This window comes from Schistocerca nitens, chromosome 4, assembly GCF_023898315.1.
Source record: "Schistocerca nitens isolate TAMUIC-IGC-003100 chromosome 4, iqSchNite1.1, whole genome shotgun sequence".
Classification (NCBI taxonomy): domain Eukaryota; kingdom Metazoa; phylum Arthropoda; class Insecta; order Orthoptera; family Acrididae; genus Schistocerca; species Schistocerca nitens.
The window spans coordinates 775016139-775035501 of NC_064617.1; the positions used below are offsets into that span (position 1 = coordinate 775016139).

The 19363-nt window shown below is 46.8% G+C and overlaps 1 protein-coding gene across 1 annotated transcript in view; it reads right to left on the reverse strand.

Moving 5' to 3' along the window:
* The window catches only part of LOC126253126 (rho GTPase-activating protein 6), a 1197809-nt gene that overhangs the window by 110231 nt on the left and 1068215 nt on the right, over positions 1–19363 (reverse strand). Inside the window, exon 7 of the mRNA XM_049954255.1 lies at positions 395–610. Within this exon, the coding sequence (XP_049810212.1) occupies positions 395–610 (216 nt within the window). The remainder of the gene's footprint in view (positions 1–394; positions 611–19363) is intronic.

Here is a 19363-nt window from a genome sequence, read left to right on the forward strand (position 1 = left end):
GCACACTCCGCTGCAGAGTGAAAAACTCATTCTGGAAACATTCAAGGTTGCGAACATTGGGGAACTCCCTGCACCCCAAAGTCAGTTCTAATGTGGTATCAAGCAGGGTATTTCCCCAGTAATTATCTAGTACTTGCTTTTCTCTCTTTTTATACACCGGAATTGTAATACTTCATTTCCATTCTCTTGGTATAGTGGCACAGAATAGGAGTCATGAATCGTGGGGAGAAACATGTTGTGATGAAGGAAGAATACGTAGAGGAGGACTGACTCTATCATCAAGATCAGCTTGATTTTTTCAACATGATACGTAAAACTTACTATTACTTTTCGTAATAGTATGCTGCAAACAAAGGGAATCTCGTTCGGTTAGAAGCGGCGACAAGTAACTGACCTGGCGAACCCTCTTCTTGGAGGTGCTGACGCGGAAGATGCCGAGCGTGTTGAGGCCGTAGGTCTCGAGGTGGCTGAGGCAGGCGGCCACGACGCCGGGGATGCACGGGTCGCCGTCGGGCGGCGGCGCCGTCAGGATGTCGGCCGACGAGCCGCACGACAGCGAGTCCAGCAGCCCGGGCACGCTGCCCACCAGCAGGCTCTCGCACGAGCCGCTCTGCGGGCACACACCAAATCCGCAGCTTTACCAGCGAAGCGCACAGATAAACTGGAGGCTGTTAAAATTGTGACACTGTCAGGACGATAGTCTATAGAAAGTAAAGTGTCATGGACTATAGGCTATCCCACTCGAAAGAGGGCCGACGGAAATGTGTACTAATTCCACTGAAACTGCACCGTGTAATTTGTGACGTTTCGCGTGGCAACACTGCACTCTGCAACATTGTTGGACGCAACAGTGTGTTTCCGTGCGTCGCTGTGGCTGGAGGTCAGAGTTCATGTTTAGTGACAATGTATCGCTATTCTGTCGAAGAGCGCATATTTCTTATGAAACAATATTGGATTACAGGTTCCACTAATACATGTCAGCGAATGTTTGTTGAACGGTTTGGTGACCAGCATATACCACCTAAATTCTGCATACAAAAGTTAGTGAACAAGATGCAGGGCGGTGGAATTGTGTTGGGATCTTCAGGGCGGAAGATGGCCGCCATTATCGGAATAAAAAGTGAGTGACGTGAAAACAAGCTTTGTTGGTCTCTCCTGCAAAGTCTATTCGACGTTTATCTCAGAATGTGGACTGTCACGGAGCACATGTCGCGGAGCTGTCAAGAAAGCCAGCATGTATCCGTACAGGTTTACAGTTGTTCAGGAACTGAAAGTCAATGACAAATATAAATGCATTATATTTTGCCATCAACGGCAAGGTCCATGGTTCATGGGGGGTAAGTTCGTTACAGATGCTATTTTGAAAGCTAGGTATAGCGCCGCCACCTATCGGAACTTCACGAAACTATAGGTTCTGAAGCGGGAGTATAAAATATGTACGGCGCCATCTGAACCTCCTCTGTGCAGTTGTACTGAAATGCTCATCATTCACTTATCTACCCACGTACAGGGAGTCCCACTCGAAAGAGGCTCCACAAACATTGGCTTAAATTACACTTAAAATCTTTACGTAAAAATCAGCAATTTAATGCACAGAGGCCAAGAATATTGCGGTATACACCTTTCAGTGATGAGGCGTGGTTCCACTGCTCTGGCTATGTAAGCTCTCATAATACACGCCTGTCGTGTATTGATGATCCACATGCACTGGTCGAGCAACCCCTGCATTCACAAAAGATTGGCGTGTTCTGTGCAAAATCGCAGCGTTGGAGCATGGGACCAATTTTTTTCTAGTCTGCTGTGACAAGTGCAGTTTACATCGAAATGTTTCGGGAATTATGAACCAGTTGGACGAAGAACAATTTACCCTTGCCTGGTACCAACAGGATGGCGCCACATGCCACAGTCTCGAGTGACCATGGCAGAGGTCGAATCATTTTACCCCAGGAGAGTGGTTTCGAAAGGACTGTGGCCCCCGAGGTCAAATGATTTAGCGCCAGCTGACTTCTTCCTCTGGGACCGCCTAAAAAGCAAGATGTACAGAAACAAACGTCACGACTCCCAAGATTCACTAGAGAACATCACCCGTGAAATCGTGAAATCCAGGCAGTGACGCCAGAGGCTCTGGCAGCAACATTCGAGAATCTGCAGGGTTGCAATCAACTGTGTTTACAAGTCGAGGGCGGTCGCTTCTAGCACCTTTTGTGATTCAACTATGAACAAGGTGTTACATGTTCACCTCATTTCGTTTCCTGATTTTTACGTAAAGATTTTAAGTGTAATTTAAGCCAATGTTTGTGGAGCCTCTTTCGAGTGGGACTCCCTGTACGTGGGTAGATAAGTGAATGATGAGCATTTCAGTACAACTGCACAGAGGAGGTTCAGATGGCGCCGTACATATTTTATACTCCCGCTTCAGAACCTATAGTTTCGTGAAGTTCCGATAGGTGGCGGCGCTATACCTAGCTTTCAAAATAGCATCTGTAACGAACTTACCCCCCATGAACCATGGACCTTGCCGCTGATGGGGAGGCTTGCGTGCCTCAACGATACAGATAACCGTACCGTAGGTGCAACCACAACGGAGGGGTATCTGTTGAGAGGCCAGACAAACGTTTGGTTCCTGAAGAGGAGCAAGCAGTAAAGGACACAAAAGAAAAGTTCGGAGTAGGTATTAAAATCCATGGAGAAGAAATAAAAACTTAAAGGTTCGCCGATGACATTGTAATTCTGTCAGAGACAGCAAAGGAGTTGGAAGAGCAGTTGAACGGAATGGACAGTGTCTTGAAAGGAGGGTATAAGATGAACATCAGCAAAAGCAAAGCAAGGATAATGGAATGTAGTCGAATTATGTCGGGTGATGCTGAGGGAATTAGATTAGGAAATGACACACTTAAAGTAGTAAAGGAGTTTTGCTATCTGGGGAGCAAAATAACTGATGATGGTCGAAGTAGAGAGGATATAAAATGTAGACTGGCAACGGCAAGGAAAGCATTTCTGAAGAAGAGAAATTTTTTAACATCGAGTATAGATTTAAGTATAAGGAAGTCGTTTGGCTCTGAGCACTATGGGACTCAACTGCTGTGGTCATAAGTCCCCTAGAACTTAGAACTACTTAAACCTAAGTAACCTAAGGACATCACACACATCCATGCCCGAGGCAGGATTCGAACCTGCGACAGTAGCAGTCGCACGGTTCCGGACTGCGCGCCCAGAACCGCGAGACCACCGCGGCCGGCATAAGGAAGTCGTTTCTGAAAGTATTTGTATGGAGTGTAGCCATGTATGGAAGTGAAACATGGACGATAACTAGTTTGGACTAGAAGAGAATAGAAGCTTTCGAAATGGGGTGCTACAGAATAATGCTGAAGATTAGATGGATAGATCACATAACTAATGAGGAGGTATTGAATAGAATTGGGGAGAAGAGGTGTTTGTGGCACAACTTGACTAGAAGAAGGGATCGGTTGGTAGGACATGTTCTGAGGCATCAAGCGATCACCAATTTAGTACTGAAGGGCAGCGTGGAGGGTAAAAATCGTAGAGGGAGACCAAGAGATGAATACACTAAGCAGATTCAGAAGGATGTAGGCTGCAGTAGGTACTGGGAGATGAAGGAGCTTACACAGGATAGATTAGCATGGAGAGCTGCATCAAACCAGTCTCAGGACTGAAGACAACAACAACAACAACAACAACAACGAACTTACGTTCCTAGCAGAGAGCTGTCATTCAGTTTATTTTGGCAGAAAGCCAGAGCATCGCAGATATTCATAGGTGTTTGCAGAATGTCTGTGGAGACCTGGCACGGTGAGTCTTTGGGTGAGACGTCTGTCATCGTCGCAACACGGTCGCGCAAACCTGTCTAAACTCTCACGTGCCAGCCGGCCTCAGTGGCCGCACATGGGGTCTGGACCCCTCCATCATCCTCCACACCTATAAATCCCTCATCCACCCTATTCTCTGCTATGCCCATCCCGCCTGGATCGCCGCCCCTCCTACCTTCTACAAATCCCTTCAAACACTGGAACGCCATGCGCTCCGCCTCGCCTATTGCATCCGCCTCCCCTCCCCCACGCGGATCCTCTACGACTTAATTCCACTCCCACACCTCCTCCTTTTCCTGGAACGGATACGGGTCCTTTACACCTCCCGCAAACTTGATCCTCCTCACACGCTTGTCTCTCCCATCCTTTCCCACCCCGTCTGCTGCCGCGCCTGTACTCCCACGTTCCACCTGCTCTCCATCTCTCCACAGTCCATGCCCTTACCCAAGGTGGCTTGTGCCAACTCCCCCTCCCTGATGATGCCCTCATCCCATCCATCTACCCCTCCTACCAACTTTGAACCTCCCCTTCCTCCCCCTATGTTTTTCCTCCAGGGCACCCTCTTTCCTTTCTCTCCCTCCTCTCTTCCTCCCTCCCTTCCCTCCCTCTGGGCTTCCACAACCCCCCCTACCCTCTCCCCTCCCCTTCCCTTCTCCTCTCCCACTGGCATCAACACCCTTCACCTCCGCCTCTCCCTCCTACCCGCACCTCTTCCCTTTGGCAGGTCTCTGGCTTTGTGCATGAACAGTGCATCTTTGTGCGCCGGAGGTCGTCGCCAGTGCTCGTGTGTGTCTTCGCGTCAGTGCTTCAGTGTCTCTCCATTTGTGTTCCTCCGTTCACGTGTGTAAACTCGTTCTTCCCTGTTGTGTACAGTGATGAACGTTTTTTATCCAATCAGTATGCCCTTGAACGACTCCATTTATATTTACTATGTCTGTCTCCCGTTTTTGTCCACCATGTTTGTTTGTTTTCCTGTCTTTCTGTTTCCTGTATGTGTTCACTGTGGCCGAAGAGCGGCGTAGATAGGCCGCTGCCGGCCTACCTTTATTGTAAGGGTATTAAAATAGCAATAAAGAAAAAAAAACCGGTCAAACACCTGTGTCTCCTGCAATGTTGGAACACGTGGACACTCTTATTCTAGGTGATTGACAGATCACAGTCAAACATCTCGCTGCTCAACTGGACGTCTCTGTTGATAGTGCTGACACTGTCGTCCACCAGTTTGAATACTCAAAGGTGGTACCCACTGGGTTTCTCGCCGCCTAGCAAAAGACTACAAAGAGCAACAAAGGACCATCCTTGCGGAATTATTTGCACCTTTAGAAGATGATCGTGACAATTTTTTTTTCAAACATCGTCACAGGCGTTGAAAAGTAAGTTCTTCACTTCGAACCGGAGAGAAAACGGTAATCCATGGAGTGGCGCAACACCATCTCTCTCCAAAGAAAAAATTCAAAGCTGCGCCCTCAACCGGTAAAGTCACGGAGCTGGTCTTCCGCGACTCTGAAGGGGTTATTCTCTTTGGTGTAATCCTACATGGTGCAGCTTTCAGCTCTGAAGTGTATTGTGCTACCTCTAGCAAATTGAAAAAAAACGACTGCAGCATTTTCATCACAAATATGCAGATGAAGTTCTCCTTCTCCATGACAATGCAAGGTCTCACACAAATCTATGCACACGAGTGGAGTTCACAAAACTTCATTGGAGTGTTCTGCCTCACCCACCCTACAGTCCCATTCTCGGACCTTCCGACTTCCAACTGTTTGGCTCAATGAAGGATGTACTCCACGGGAAACAGTACATGGATGATGGCGTGGTTGTTGATGCAGCAAGACGTTGGCTCCGACGTCGACCAGTAGAGGGGTACCATGCGGGCATACAGGCCCAACCAGTAAGGTGGCGTAAGGACGTCACACTGAATGGAGATTGTGATGAAAAATGTGGTTTTGTAGCTAAAAAACTGGGGAATAATATGGTGTGTGTAAGGAAAGATTGTGCAGTGGGTTTTCATTCAGAAATCGCATCTGAATCTGGGTTCCTTGTAAGATGACCAATGCGTAAAAGGGAAAACGTCAACCGTCATGTGTCGATATTCGAATAGCAGCATCTTGAGACAACAGTTCCACGATATTGCTGCTTGTGTTTGTCAAGATCCCTTGACTGTTATGTGAATATGGATTCAATGGGTCCACGGGAGTCATACTCAGTGCCATGCAGAACCTCAGTGGCCTCACTCCACTGGCACCCGAGAGGACTACACAATATTCGTTCAGCCATGCAGGGTCATACAGCTATGTCGTGTAACTTGAGTTAGTAAAGCGGCTTGATTTGAGCAAGACAAGTAGTTACATAGGCAGTACGATGATTTCTGCCTCAGTGAGGTCTGGTCAGTACGGTTACCAGTATCGCGGCTTCCCTTGAGATGGTGGAAGAGAGAGAGGCAACGACAGTGGTGTGTCTAACTACAGCACTGGACACAGGAGTGGCATTAAGACCTATTTTCAGAAGAGTTCTGGTTCTGGGTACAGCACGTTTCTGTGGAGGCTTGGAGGAGAACTAATGTTGGAACATTAAATTCATTATCATCGTACAGGCCTAGCACGTGGTTTGAAGGTATGATGTGATATTGAGTACAAAACACGATGACGTAAGGTTAACATAGCCGTTAACTTGGACAAGAGCTAAAATATTTTTGATGTGTGTTATGGACGGATGCTGTGCCATTTCTTGGAGATCTCCGTGACGTTATCTTCAACAAGATAACGTAAGACCGCATATTGCCAGTACTGTCCTGACCTACCCTATACAGAGAGTGTTCGACAGAAGCCACTGCAGTTGATGAGCTGTAGAAAAGAGTAACATGAAGTGACTTACGTGTACGTGTCATTCAAGTTATGTTCGACTCGACGCACAGCGGAGTTAGAGCTGCTGTTGCTGCCGGATGTAGCAGCTACGATATCCCCCAAAGCTTCCAAAAACTTAATCATGTATTCTTCCTACTTTATTGCATATGCACGATAAGTAAAATATCGTTTCTAGCTACGCTTCCTGGTGTTGCAGTTTTAGTGACAGTAGTATAGAAACGATTGAAGAATGCACAGTGAACATCGCCTAATCTGAACGCGTTGCGCAAGAGAATGTTAATGTGCAAAGAGAGCAGTGATCGATGTTTGCCAATCACAGGCAGAGGTTGTGTGAGACTGACGTTACATCATGTCACAGAGTTCCCTATTTAATGTTGACTGATTACAAGAAGACTTCGTTTAGCACGGCCTTTCATTGCGTATGTGTTAAGGAAGCATCTGCAGTGCCAAGAACATGACAGCACTTACCTGTTTTGTAGCTGTAACTCTACAAGTAATTTAGGAATGAAATAAATAGGAAGTCCAGGGAGCCGGCCGGAGTGGCCGAGCGGTTCTAGACGCTACGGTCTGGAACCGCGCGACCGCTACGGTCGGAGGTTCGAATCCTGTCTCGGGCATGGATGTGTGTGATGTCCGTAGGTTAGTTAGGTTTAAGTAGTTCTAAGTTCTAGGGGACTAATGACCTCAGAAGTTAAGTCCATAGTGCTCAGAGCCATTTGAACCATTTTGAAGTCCAGGGAAGCTAAGGTGAAATGGCTGCATAAGAAATGTGAAGAAATGATTGTTGTAAAGACTTGACTCAACGTATAGAGAAGTCTAAACAAACTTTGGCGAAATTAAAAGCAAGGGCGATAACATTAAGAGTGCAATGAGAATTCCATTGTTAAATACAGAGGAGAGAGCGGATACGTTGAAAGGGTACATTGAAGGCCTCTTTGAAGGGGGAGACTTGCCCTATGGCTTGATAGAAGAAGAAGCAGCAGTTGACGTAGAAGAGATGGGGGATTCAGTATTAGAATCAGAGTTTAAGAGCTTTGGAAAACTTAAGATCGATTAAGACAGAAGGGATAGACAACATTCAATCGGAATTTCTAAAATCTTCGGGGGACATGGCAAGAGAACGACTATTCACGTTGTTGTGTAGAATGTATGCGTCTGGCGATACCATCTGACTTTCCGAAAAACATCATTTATACAATTCGGAAGATTGCAAGAGCCGACAAGTGCGAGAATAATCGCACAATCAGCTTTACAGCTCAAGGATCCAAGCTGACCGAGTCAGGTGGCGCAGTGGTTAGCAGCTGGATTTGCATTCGGGAGGACGACGGTTCAGTTCTGTGTCCGGTCAACCTGATTTAGGTTTTCCATGATTTCCCGAAATCGCTTCAGGCAAATGCCGGGATGGTCGCTTTGAAAGCGTACGTTCGATGTCCTTCCCCATCTTTCCCTAAGATGGGCTTGTGCTCCGTCTGCAATGACCTCCTTGTCGACGGTACGTTAAACACTGATCTCCTCCTCCACCTATCCAAGTTGCTGACAAAAATAATGTACAGAAGAATGGAAAAGAAAGTTGAGGATCTGTTAGAAGTTGATCAGTTTGGCGTTAGGAGAGATAAACGCACCAGAGAGGCAATTCTGACGTTGCGGTTGGTAATGGAAGTAAGACTGAAGAAAAAGAAAAGCACGTTCATTTGTCGACCCGAAAAAACGTTCGACAGTGTCAGATGGTGCAATATGTTCGAAGCTCTGGCAAGAATTGCGCTAAGCTATAGGAAAGACGGGTAATGTACAATATGTACAAGAGGCAAGAGGGAAAAGTAAGAGTGAGAGACCAAGAACGAAGTACTTGGATTAAAAAGGGTGTAAAGACAGGGATGTAGTCTTTCGTCCCTACTGTTCAATCTGTACATCGAAGAAGCAATGACGGAAGTAAAAGAAGGGTTCAAGAATGGAATTAAAATTCAAGATGAAAGGATATCAATGATAAGATTCACTAATGACATTGCTATCCTCAATGAAAGAGAAGAAGAATTACAGGATATGCTTAATGGAATAAACAGTGTAAAGAGTACAGAACATGGATTAACAGTAAATCAAAGAAAGACGAAAGTAATGAGAAGTAGCAGAAATGAGAACAGCGAGGAATTCACAACAGCGAGGAAATCAACATTAGGATTGGTGACCACGAAGTAGATGAAGTTAAGGAAACTGCTACCTAGGCAGCAAAATAACCCATGACGGATGGAGCAAGGAGAACATAAAAGACAGACTAGAACTGGTAAAAAGGGCACTCCTGGCCAAGAGAAATCTACTAATATGAAACATAGGCTTTAATCTGAGGAAGAAATTTCTGAGAATGTACGTTTCGAACAAAGCATTGTGCGGAAGTGAAACATGAACCGTGGGAAAACCTGCACAGAAGAGAATCGAAGCATTTGAGATGTAGTGCTGCAGAAGAACGTTGAAAATAAGGAGGAAGTTCTCTGGGGAATTGGCGAGCAAAGGAGTATAGGGAAAACATTGATAAGAAGAAGGGACCGGTTGGTAGGACATCTGTTAACTCATCGCCGAATAACTTCCACGGTATTAGAGGGAGCTGAAGAGGGTAAAAACTGTAGAGGAAAACAGAGACTGGATAGCATCGAGCAAATAATTGGGGACGTAGATTGCAAGTGCTACTCTGAGATGAGGAGGTTGACACACGAGAGCAATTCGTGGCGGGCCGCATCAAACCAGTGAGAAGACTGATGGGGAAAAACAAGCGCGGAGCGTGGTGGACTGGTGAGGTTGGAGAAGCTAGGCTAGTCACACTGAGGAGTTGAATACCCCCTGGGATTTGTTGTTTTGGTGAATTATCGGTGATTTAGACAACGTGAGGCAACATATTTTTGCAACAGATGTACCTTGTCAATGCTTACTGTGTAAACTAATGAACACCTGGATAGAAGGTCCTAATAGGCTGCGCTGATCAGCGGAATGCGGAGTGAGAGAGAAATTGCAGCCATTCTACCTTCATGTCTCTTCAGTGGTTCGTCAGTCTCTGGTGCTACGGGTAAAAATGCGTTGGAGACATGATTCGTAGTCAGTAGTAATCAACGATGAGATTTATTTCCATTTTAGACAAAACTTACTAGAGACTGGAAGAGCTTGCCATGGTTGTGCAACAGTTATGTAGCAGTTGCAGACCATTCATCGGTTGGAGGAATGGACAATGCTCACTAATCGTGAGGAACAATACCTTAAGGCAATAATGCAGTAAAGTTACTAGACCTCTTTATGACAGTAAACTGTCTTGGTTACCACACATGAGGCATTTGAAATCGAAGGCACTACAGACATTGAGCATCCTGAAGTTCCTTTTTCACATGGAACACACCTTCTCAAATTCTGCAAAGCCTTTTTGTTTTATCGATTCGAATATGGATGACAAGAGTATTCATCAACAAGACTTATATGGCTAAAGACCGTGGTGGTATTCACTATTTGACAATTAGGCTGGGCACAAGTCATGTCGTCGGCCTCTGTGCTGAGGCTTGTGAGCCTTCACTAGCTATCCAGCGGCAGCCTCATGGAGTGACAGACATGTAAGTCCTTGTGTGATGCCCGATCACCAGCATTCCTTCTGGTTGTCTAGTCTAGCATGAAAGTAGATTTTGTAAACCATCCATATGCAACGAAGCCATTTAGAATCAGTGCAAAGCAAGACCTCGAGGCATTATCTGTGAACCAGACACCAGTCTGTATCCAGTGATTCAGCCGACTAGCATAATGTATTTTCAGTAGTATGGTTCTACAGTTATTACAATGCAAAAAGAATGAGTACTCAAATTGACCAGTATCTGGTACTAGTTTATAAAGATAAATTTAAGGAGAGGGGCAACACTTACCGGATATATACATAATTCTGGAACAAACGAGATGAACTGGTGCTATCAAATTCTTGATCTGTCCTAGTTCCCCGAGAGTTTTTCAAATATTATTTCATATACTCAGGAGGAAAAATTACCCAGTCATCCAGGACACGCTTATTTCTGTGTGTAATTAAGGAAATGAGTTGACATTCTGTTTGTTCCATGGCATGTGAGAATTTGAGGACATAAAAAGGGAGAAGCAGGAGCCAAGGTCGTCTGCACAATAATTTCAGAGTCAAAATGTAAATTCCTCCTATACACTGTAACGTCAATATAGAGAAGTAGTTTTACACTTTATTCGGAGGGGGAATGGCTTGAAGAAAATGAGGTCTGCAACTAATGAAGTGGCAACTGGTGAGGGGGTATTAACTTCATTTAACTCGCCACCACATTCAGCTATGTGCCCTGAAACAGTGTGGTGGTCGATGTTGCTGGATGTTTTGCAATGTTCTATAAAGATGTTCGGTAAAAAAATTTTGAATCTCTTGCATCTCACATAACCATTCGTCAAATTCAAGTTGAACTGCCTATCATTTCGTTAATGGTAATAGTTATTGTGATATTGTCGCATTATGGAAGGTACTGTGCGAAATTCGAATAGTTTGTAATGAAGTGTACCAGTCACCATGATATTCGTCTGATGGATGTTAGGTCATACAGTGCTGCACATGAAACGTAGATATCATATTGAATTTTTCTTTAAACTTGAGACGAGATCTATATGTATCTCCGATCTCGAGAAAATGGATTTTATGTAGTGCACCCACTTCCGATCGCGTGTGTAAACGGCACACTGAAAGTGCTATATTCATAACATCCCGCATATCTCATAAGCTGTTTGAGATACCGAAACGAATTTCTGTGAAATGATAGCACACAAAGCGGAGAGTATTTTGTCACATACTTAAAATGCGAAACTTTCTTACCTACAGCAGTATACGACTGACTAGGTCTACAGTTTTCTTTCAATGAAGTTAGTTTAAGAACCACCGAAAGCTAGTGAAATGAGAATTAGCGTGGGTTTGCAACAACATAAATGAAGGGGTCACAAGTTTATTTTTATACTGAGCATGAGCGTCTCACAAACTGTTGATCTTACTTATCCTCTGTTGTTAATAACAGACAGTCTCGCAATTCTGCCACAACTGCAACTACATTAGCATGAGGCGAAATTCTGTAAATTCTGCTGTTTTTCAGCAATAGAAGCTAATTTTAACATGTAACAAGAGAAAAAAAAAGTTGTACAAGACAGGCGAAAATAAATCGCACACACTGTTGTAATTTCTGCTTAATCCTATACCCACTGTGTTTTTAATATCGAATCGTTGTCTTGTTCAGTTATTGGTCATACTGCCAAATCTCGTACTATGATCGTTTACTGACTCGCTAGCTGCAGTTTAGATGTTCTGCGAGATACGCCTCTGTGTGACGTGAAGGTTTCAGCTGTAGGCCTACACCTCCCTCATTGGACAGTCCCGCTCGCAAGAGAGCAGCCACTACGACCAATGTCCTCTCCCATACCGGGAGATCTACGCAGTTGGGGCCATGCAATATTGCCAGGCGCTCTAACTGACGTTGTACCTAAATTGTTATGCAATAGATTTTAATGTGTTGTCAAGGTTTTAAAACATCGGCCATGTTTAAAGTGTGAGCCAACTTCTCAAAAGTAAAATTCCCTAATTTGTTCTATAATGTGTGCTGTTGATGCCAAAGAAGCGATCTCAGGTGGTTGTAGGTTGTAGTAGCTATGCAGAGAGGTAGGGGCTTGCACAGGATAGACTAGCGTGGAGAGCTGCATCAAACCAGTCATTGGACTGAAGACCACAACAACATGTTTAAATGAAATATGCATAAGCAGTTCCCCCCAGGGGCTCAGCATTCATTTGCTGAGTACGGGTTTGGCGACCCCGGGGTCCTGAGCTGGGGACTGGTCAGCGCCGCCAGTCTCCTGTCACCGTAAACCCCGGACATGCTTCAGCGACCACCACATGGCGCGGCGGTGGAATGTTGTGTGCTGCGGGGAATGGTAATCTTGGCTTGACCGCCTGGATTGCGAGGAAGGTAAACCTCTATAAAAACCCCTCAATCTTACGGTGTGCTGCGCGCCTATAAGATGCAAGGCTGTTGGGGTGGAACAGTCGCAAGCGGGCAACCTCTGGGGCACCTGCCGCACCCCAGTTGTATAAGGCTTACTCAGGCACGCGGGGCTCTGTCTGAGCGGACCTTTAGTTCCCTAGCTGCTCGTGGGACCACAATGGACCCTTCGACCTCTACGTTTCCCCCTACCAGTGGACTGGGTGGGCCACTGGTAGGAAAACACACCCAATCGAAAAAGCGACTTCGTGCTGCGAGTCCTCCAGCGCCTGGTGTTACTAGAGATTTATCAGACTGTCGTAACAGAGCACATGCTGATAACCAGAATGTGTTTTTGATTGTCAAACGGAAGGAAGGTAGCTTTGAGAGAGTTTCTCCCTTTTACAGCCACAAGGGTCTTGAGGGAATTGCAGGAACACGGAAATCTGTGAAGCGACTGCGTAATGGGACTCTGTTAGTTGAAACTTCTAGTTCCCGTCAAGTCACTTCTCTTCGGAAAGCAACCTGTCTCGGAGAGTACACTATCGAGACCGAGCTCCACTCCACTTTGAACTATAGTAAGGGTGTTGTGACATGTAGGGACTTGGTGGATATCCCCAAGGACGAATTGAAATCTGAGTGGGCTGACGAAGGTATTGTCGACGTGCAGCATATTATGAAACGAGTCGATGGGGACCTAGTCAAATCCGACTCATTTATTCTCACGTTCAATTGCCCGAGACTCCCAGAGCATGTTAAAGTGGGTTTCTTACTTTTGCCAGTACGGCCATATTTCCCCAACCCAATGCGCTGTTTTAAATTTCAGCGCTTTGGGCATACTACGTTGGGGTGCAATGGGATAGCCACTTGTGGTTAATGTGGACAGCCTGCCCATGAAGGAGCCGATTGTTCATCGCCTGTGAAGTGCGTGAATTGCTCTGGGAGTCACCCTGTCTGGAGCTGGGTCTGCCCCATCTATTTCGAGGAACGGAAGATACAGGAGATCAAAACATCTAGGCGCATCCCCTATGGTGAGGCCAAGAAGCTCTTTAAGGCCATGCAACCTCCTGTGTTTACAACATATTTCGCTTCCACTCTGCAGAAACCGGTACAGTTGGCCACTGTTGCTACACAAACGGATGTTGCTAGTGTCAGCACTAACACCTGCGTTTGCAAGTGCACTTGTGCTGCTGCGGTTGTTTTGCAACCTGCAGCTCTCCCCACAACGCCGGACAAGGCCGTGGTTGCTGACATTGGGGTACTTCCTGCCCCTCCCCATATGGCACATTCTGCCCAGGCGAGTAAAGCTCCAACTGTTGTCAAGGTTCTGCATTCTGAGCCCCCCAAGACGAAGACGCCGAAGGTGAAGGTTTTGCCACCTGAGGAGACTAGTCAGGGTCAGTCCGATGACGATGCCATCGTACTGTCTGACATCTCCCTTGGGTCGCCATCGGAGCTGATGGACATTGATGTCGACCGGGGGCGATATTCTCGCCCCAGGAATAAATCTCCGGCCAGTACGGGCTCTCCTCCAAAGCACAGAGGCAGGGTGAAAATTCAGCCACCCTGATCACTGGCTCCCATATTACAGTGGAACCTGAATGGGTTCAGGAAGCATGTGGCCGAATTACAACTCCTTGTACGAGAGCGCCCCTTGTGCTTATGTCTCCAAGAGACACATTTTCGGGCCACTGATGCTCCTTCTTTACGGAGCTATACCGTGTATTGAAAAGATGATCTGATGGGGGAGAGGGCAAAGGGTGGTGTTGCGATTTTTATCCGTGACATGCACCACTCATCTGAGCTCCCTCTCGTTACGGACTTGCAAGCAGTTGACCTTCTCGTGGGGCGGAGGCTCACAATCTGTTCCGTTTACTTACCGCCTCAGGATGCAATAGACTCTGAGGCTCTCACAGACCTTATGAGCCAACTCCCCCGCCCATTTCTCCTTCTGGGGGACTTCAATGCTCATAATTTCTTATGGGGCTCTACGACTACTTGCCCCAGGGGTCGCATTCTGGAAAGCCTCATGGCGTCCGAATAACTGTGCATTCTCAACTCTGGTGCTCCCACTCATTTCTGTACTGCTTCTGGGTTAGCTATTGACCTTTCCTTTTGCTCTCCAGCACTCGCGGATTCTGCTATGTGGGAGGTTGCCGCTGACCTCCATTCTAGTGACCACTTCACCCTTTGGATTCGCCTCCTGGATGAGACTGTGGCATTACCAGTGCCGCCCAGGTGGCACCTCTGCAGAGCTGACTGGACACTTTTCAGCCATTTAGCTGTTTTGGAACACCGTGCCAGCGTCCACGAATGGGTCGACCGTGTTACAGCCGTGATCTCCCATGCTGCTGAATTGTCGATCACACGGTCCTCAAGTCATCCCAAGAGGCGTCCTGTCCCTTGGTGGACCACTGAGTGCCGCTCAGCCATCCGAACCCGCCGTGCAGCTCTGCGCCGCTTCAAGTGCCGTCCCTCAGCTGACAATCTTGCGGTCTTTCGGGTAGCAAGGGCCAAGGCGCGGCGAGTGATTAAAGAGAGCAAACGACGGTCATGGCAATCGTTCTTGAACTCCATCTCCCGCTCCACTAGTTCTACGAAAGTATGGGAAGCCATCAGGAGGATTTCCGGTAAACGCAGCCAACTACCTGTCACGGCATTGCTGCATCAGGGTTGTCTACTCACGGCGCCGAGAGACATTGCCCAGACACTGGCCATGTATTTTGCTGAATCTACTGCCACTATTAACTGTGATCCAGATTTCTGCCGCTACCGCACTGCCATCGAGAGGTATCACTTGGACTTCCGGTCTCCAAATTCTGAACCCTACAACTGCCCCTTCACACTGTGGGAACTGGATTCGGCGCTGTCTGTGGCTCATGACACTGCGCCAGGTGATGATCAAATCCTGTACAGCATGCTGCAGCACTTGTTGCTGCCATCCAAGGAAGTTCTCCTTAATTGTTTTACTATGATATGGTCATCCGGCACGTTCCCTGACTCGTGGAGGGAGGCGATTTTGATTCCCCTCCTCAAACCGGGGAAGGACCGGATGCATCCCAGTAGTTATCGGAGTATTGCTTTGACGAGCTGTGTCGGGAAGACATTGGAACGCATGGTCAACCGTCGCCTGGTTTGGCTGCTCGAGACCAGGCAGCTCCTTAGCCACTCTCAGTGTGGCTTTCGGAGATGTCGTTCAACTATAGACAACTTGACCCTGCTTGAGGCTGCCATCCAGCAGGCCTTCCTACGTAACCAGCATTGTCTAGGTGTATTCTTTGACATAAATAAGGCGTATGACACTACTTGGCGCCTCCTTATCCTCAATCAACTCCATCAGTGGGGCTTTCGTGGCCATCTCCCCATCTTCATTCGGTCCTTTCTTTCCCGCCGCCTCTTTCGATATCGGGTTGGTAATATGTTATCTGATTTGTACGTGCTGGAGAATGGTGTTCCCCAGGGAAGCGTTTTAAGTGTCACCCTCTTTGCCATCGCCATTAACAGTATCACGTCCACTATCCGGAGTCCTGCCCAGTGCTCCTTGTTTGTGGACGATTTTGCTGTTTTCTGTTCTTCCTCCAGTCTTGTCACTGCTAGTCGGCAGCTGCAGCTTACGATAAAGCGATTAGAGGCATGGACTGCGAAGACGGGTTTTACCTTTTCTGCAGACAAATGTGTGTGTGTTCATTTTAATCGTTCTCGACGTGCTTTTACCTCCCCTGAATTGGGTCTGAGGGACACCATTCTTCCTTTTAGGGACACTGTGAGGTTCCTGGGCCTCACTTTTGATTCCAAGTTGTCGTGGTTGCCGCACCTTAAAGACCTCAAGGTGCGGGCCCTGAAGGCGCTTAGTATTTTGAAGTGTCTGAGCCATCGGTCCTGGGGAGCAGATCAGGCGCGTCTGCTGCAGTTTTATAGGGCTTTCATCCGGTCGCGTCTTGACTATGGATGCACCGTGTATGGTTCAGCGAGGCCTTCGTATCTGAAGATTCTTGACGCAGTACACCATGAGGGTATCAGGCTCGCCACTGGTGCCTTCCGTACCAGTCCCATCCCCAGCCTGTGTGCTGAGGCAGGGGAACCGCCGCTCGCCATCCGGCGGAAACTCCTCATGGTGCGACGGGTGTGTCAATTCCTTGCCTGTCCTACCTTCCCTGCGTACCCTACTGTTGCCCGACCGCCTATGGAACGTCTCTTTTCCAGTCGTCCAAGGGCAACGAGACCATTTGGGATTCGTGCCAAGCATTTGCTTGAGTCCCTTGGTGTGGAGCGTGTGGCACCCCAACTCCAGGGTTTTACCCGCCTGCCTCCCTGGTTGCTCCAGAGGCCCAGCGTCCTTTTAGACTTGTCAGAGTACCGGAGGAGCTGCACTCCTGCGTTTGTTTTTACCTCCTTATTTTACGATATTTTAAACCAGCATCCCGACGATGTACCAGTATTTACGGATGGCTCTAAACAGGGGGACTCTGTTGGTTGTGCTGTTGTTTTCCCTGATCGAGTCGTCAAGTTACGGCTTCCTGCGGCGTTAACCATCTTTGATGCCGAATTGTTTGCGATATTTCGGGCACTGGAGCGGATGAGATGTGTTCCCAGTCTTAAGTTTCTCACCTGTTCTGACTCCCTGAGTGCCCTTCAGACCATGCAACACTTGTACCCAGCGGATACGGTCGTCCAGAACATCCATGATGCCCTACTCCACCTGCAACGGCAGGGGAAAGAGGTTTCCTTCTGCTGGGTGCCGGGGCACGTGGGTATTAGGGGAAATGAACTGGCGGATGTGGCTGTCAAAGATGCATGTTCCCTCCCTCAAGTTGTTGAATGTGCCGTCCCCCTCCATGCTGTTACCTCCCTTTTGCGTTTTCGTGTTATGCGTCAATGGGAAGAGGAGTGGCTGGCAGTCGGTGAAAATAAGCTGCGTTTGGTCAAGGCCACCACGCGGCCATGGCGTACGTCCTACCAATCATGCAGGCGGGATGAGGTTCTCCTCACTCACCTCCGCATCGGGCAGAGTCCCTTAACGCATGGTTTTTTACTCCGGCGGGAGGACCCCCCAATCTGCAGTGCTTGTGGCGTCCAGATTACTGTCCGCCACATTTTACTTGACTGTCCTTTATTCTCTGACCAGAGGGCGGTGGTTTCCTTGCCACCGGATTTGCCCCCTATTTTGCAAGACGACGCAACGACTGTGGTTAAGGTCTTACGGTTTTGTGTCCTGTCCAATTTGTTGCCTCGGATTTTAGGGAGAGGATTTTAATGTGCTGCTGGGTGACTGGCTCACCCAGGTTTTAGGTAAGAGGTCCGCCAGTCACGATTACCTACTTGTTTCACTTCGATTTGTGTTCTCTTTTCCTTGTGTTTACTTTCCTTTTTTAGTGCGTTTCTTTTCCTCTTGTTTTGCCTCTGTATGTGAGGATTTGGAACTGCGTCAGGCCTGTGTCTTTTAGCCGTTCTCCTTGTTCGCTGTCCGTCTTCGTCCCTTCACCGCATGTGTTCCTGTTTCTATGCGTTTGGGCGCTGATGACCACGCTGTTTAGCGCCCGAAAACCTCAAAACACACACACAAAACACACACATAAGCAGTTTCCTGTAGCGTCTTTACGTTAATATTTTGTGTGTTCAGTCAAGCAGAGTGCCACTCAGATTCGGCAGGAGCTCCTTTCAAAACCGCGCCTGGTCATCCACATTTAGGTTTCCCAAGATTTTCCAAGTCACTCGAGGCGAATGGTTCCTTTGAATAGCCCACGGTCGACCTCCTTCACTATTCTTGGCTAAGCGAATTAGTGTTCCATCTGTAATAACCACGAGGGCATGTTTGATCTTACTTTCTTCCATAAGTTGGGGAATGATTCCTGTTAGAGACTTACGGAAGTTTTTCCAATTATGTGTTTAGTTTTTTACAGTGTTCTTGACGTTAATTAAACGTAAAACACAGAATCTTACTATATATTATCCTCATCGCCTGTATCGTACAGTAGTGAAGTATTTGAAGGAGAGAACCTTTTAGTAGACAATGTAGAAATCACTAACGATTTACACATCTACTGAAGAAGGGGTTATTACACAGCGTGCGGCACCTCTTGATGGTACAGAGGATCGGTTCATACTACACTCCCCAAAACATTATTCAGCAATACTTTCTGTAGAGAATGTCAAAGGCTCCCATTTGAAATGAGGGGATTTGGAGCAGTTTCTGTAGTGGACACTTTGGTGAGAAGTATTTTGATTTGATTTACCAATTTTTATTTTTAAACTTTAACCTTAAATATATTTTCTTGCATGTGGCTATTACTAACACTACGCTGCCGCCAGCAATATTACTATTAGCAACAGTAATAAGTAATCATAATGCCAGTGATTGTTTTTGTGTGTATTTTTTCAGTAATATTTCCGTAAATTACTTAAATGTAGATTGAGGGGTACTCTGTTCACAGAAAATTTGTGGGGCAATTAATGCGAGATTAGATTAGATGTACTTTCCGTTACAAGCGATCCATAGTGAGGGGATCCTCTAGGATGTAGAACAAGTCAGAAAAAACAAGAACACACAATATGTATTCACAACGAAAAACAAATACGCTAAAATACCATCCACAGACGCCAAGTAAAATGACCGTTATGGATGTGGAATGAGTAAAACAAAAAATAAACATATTTCCGTTTAAAAAGTAATAAAAAAATGAACAGAAAA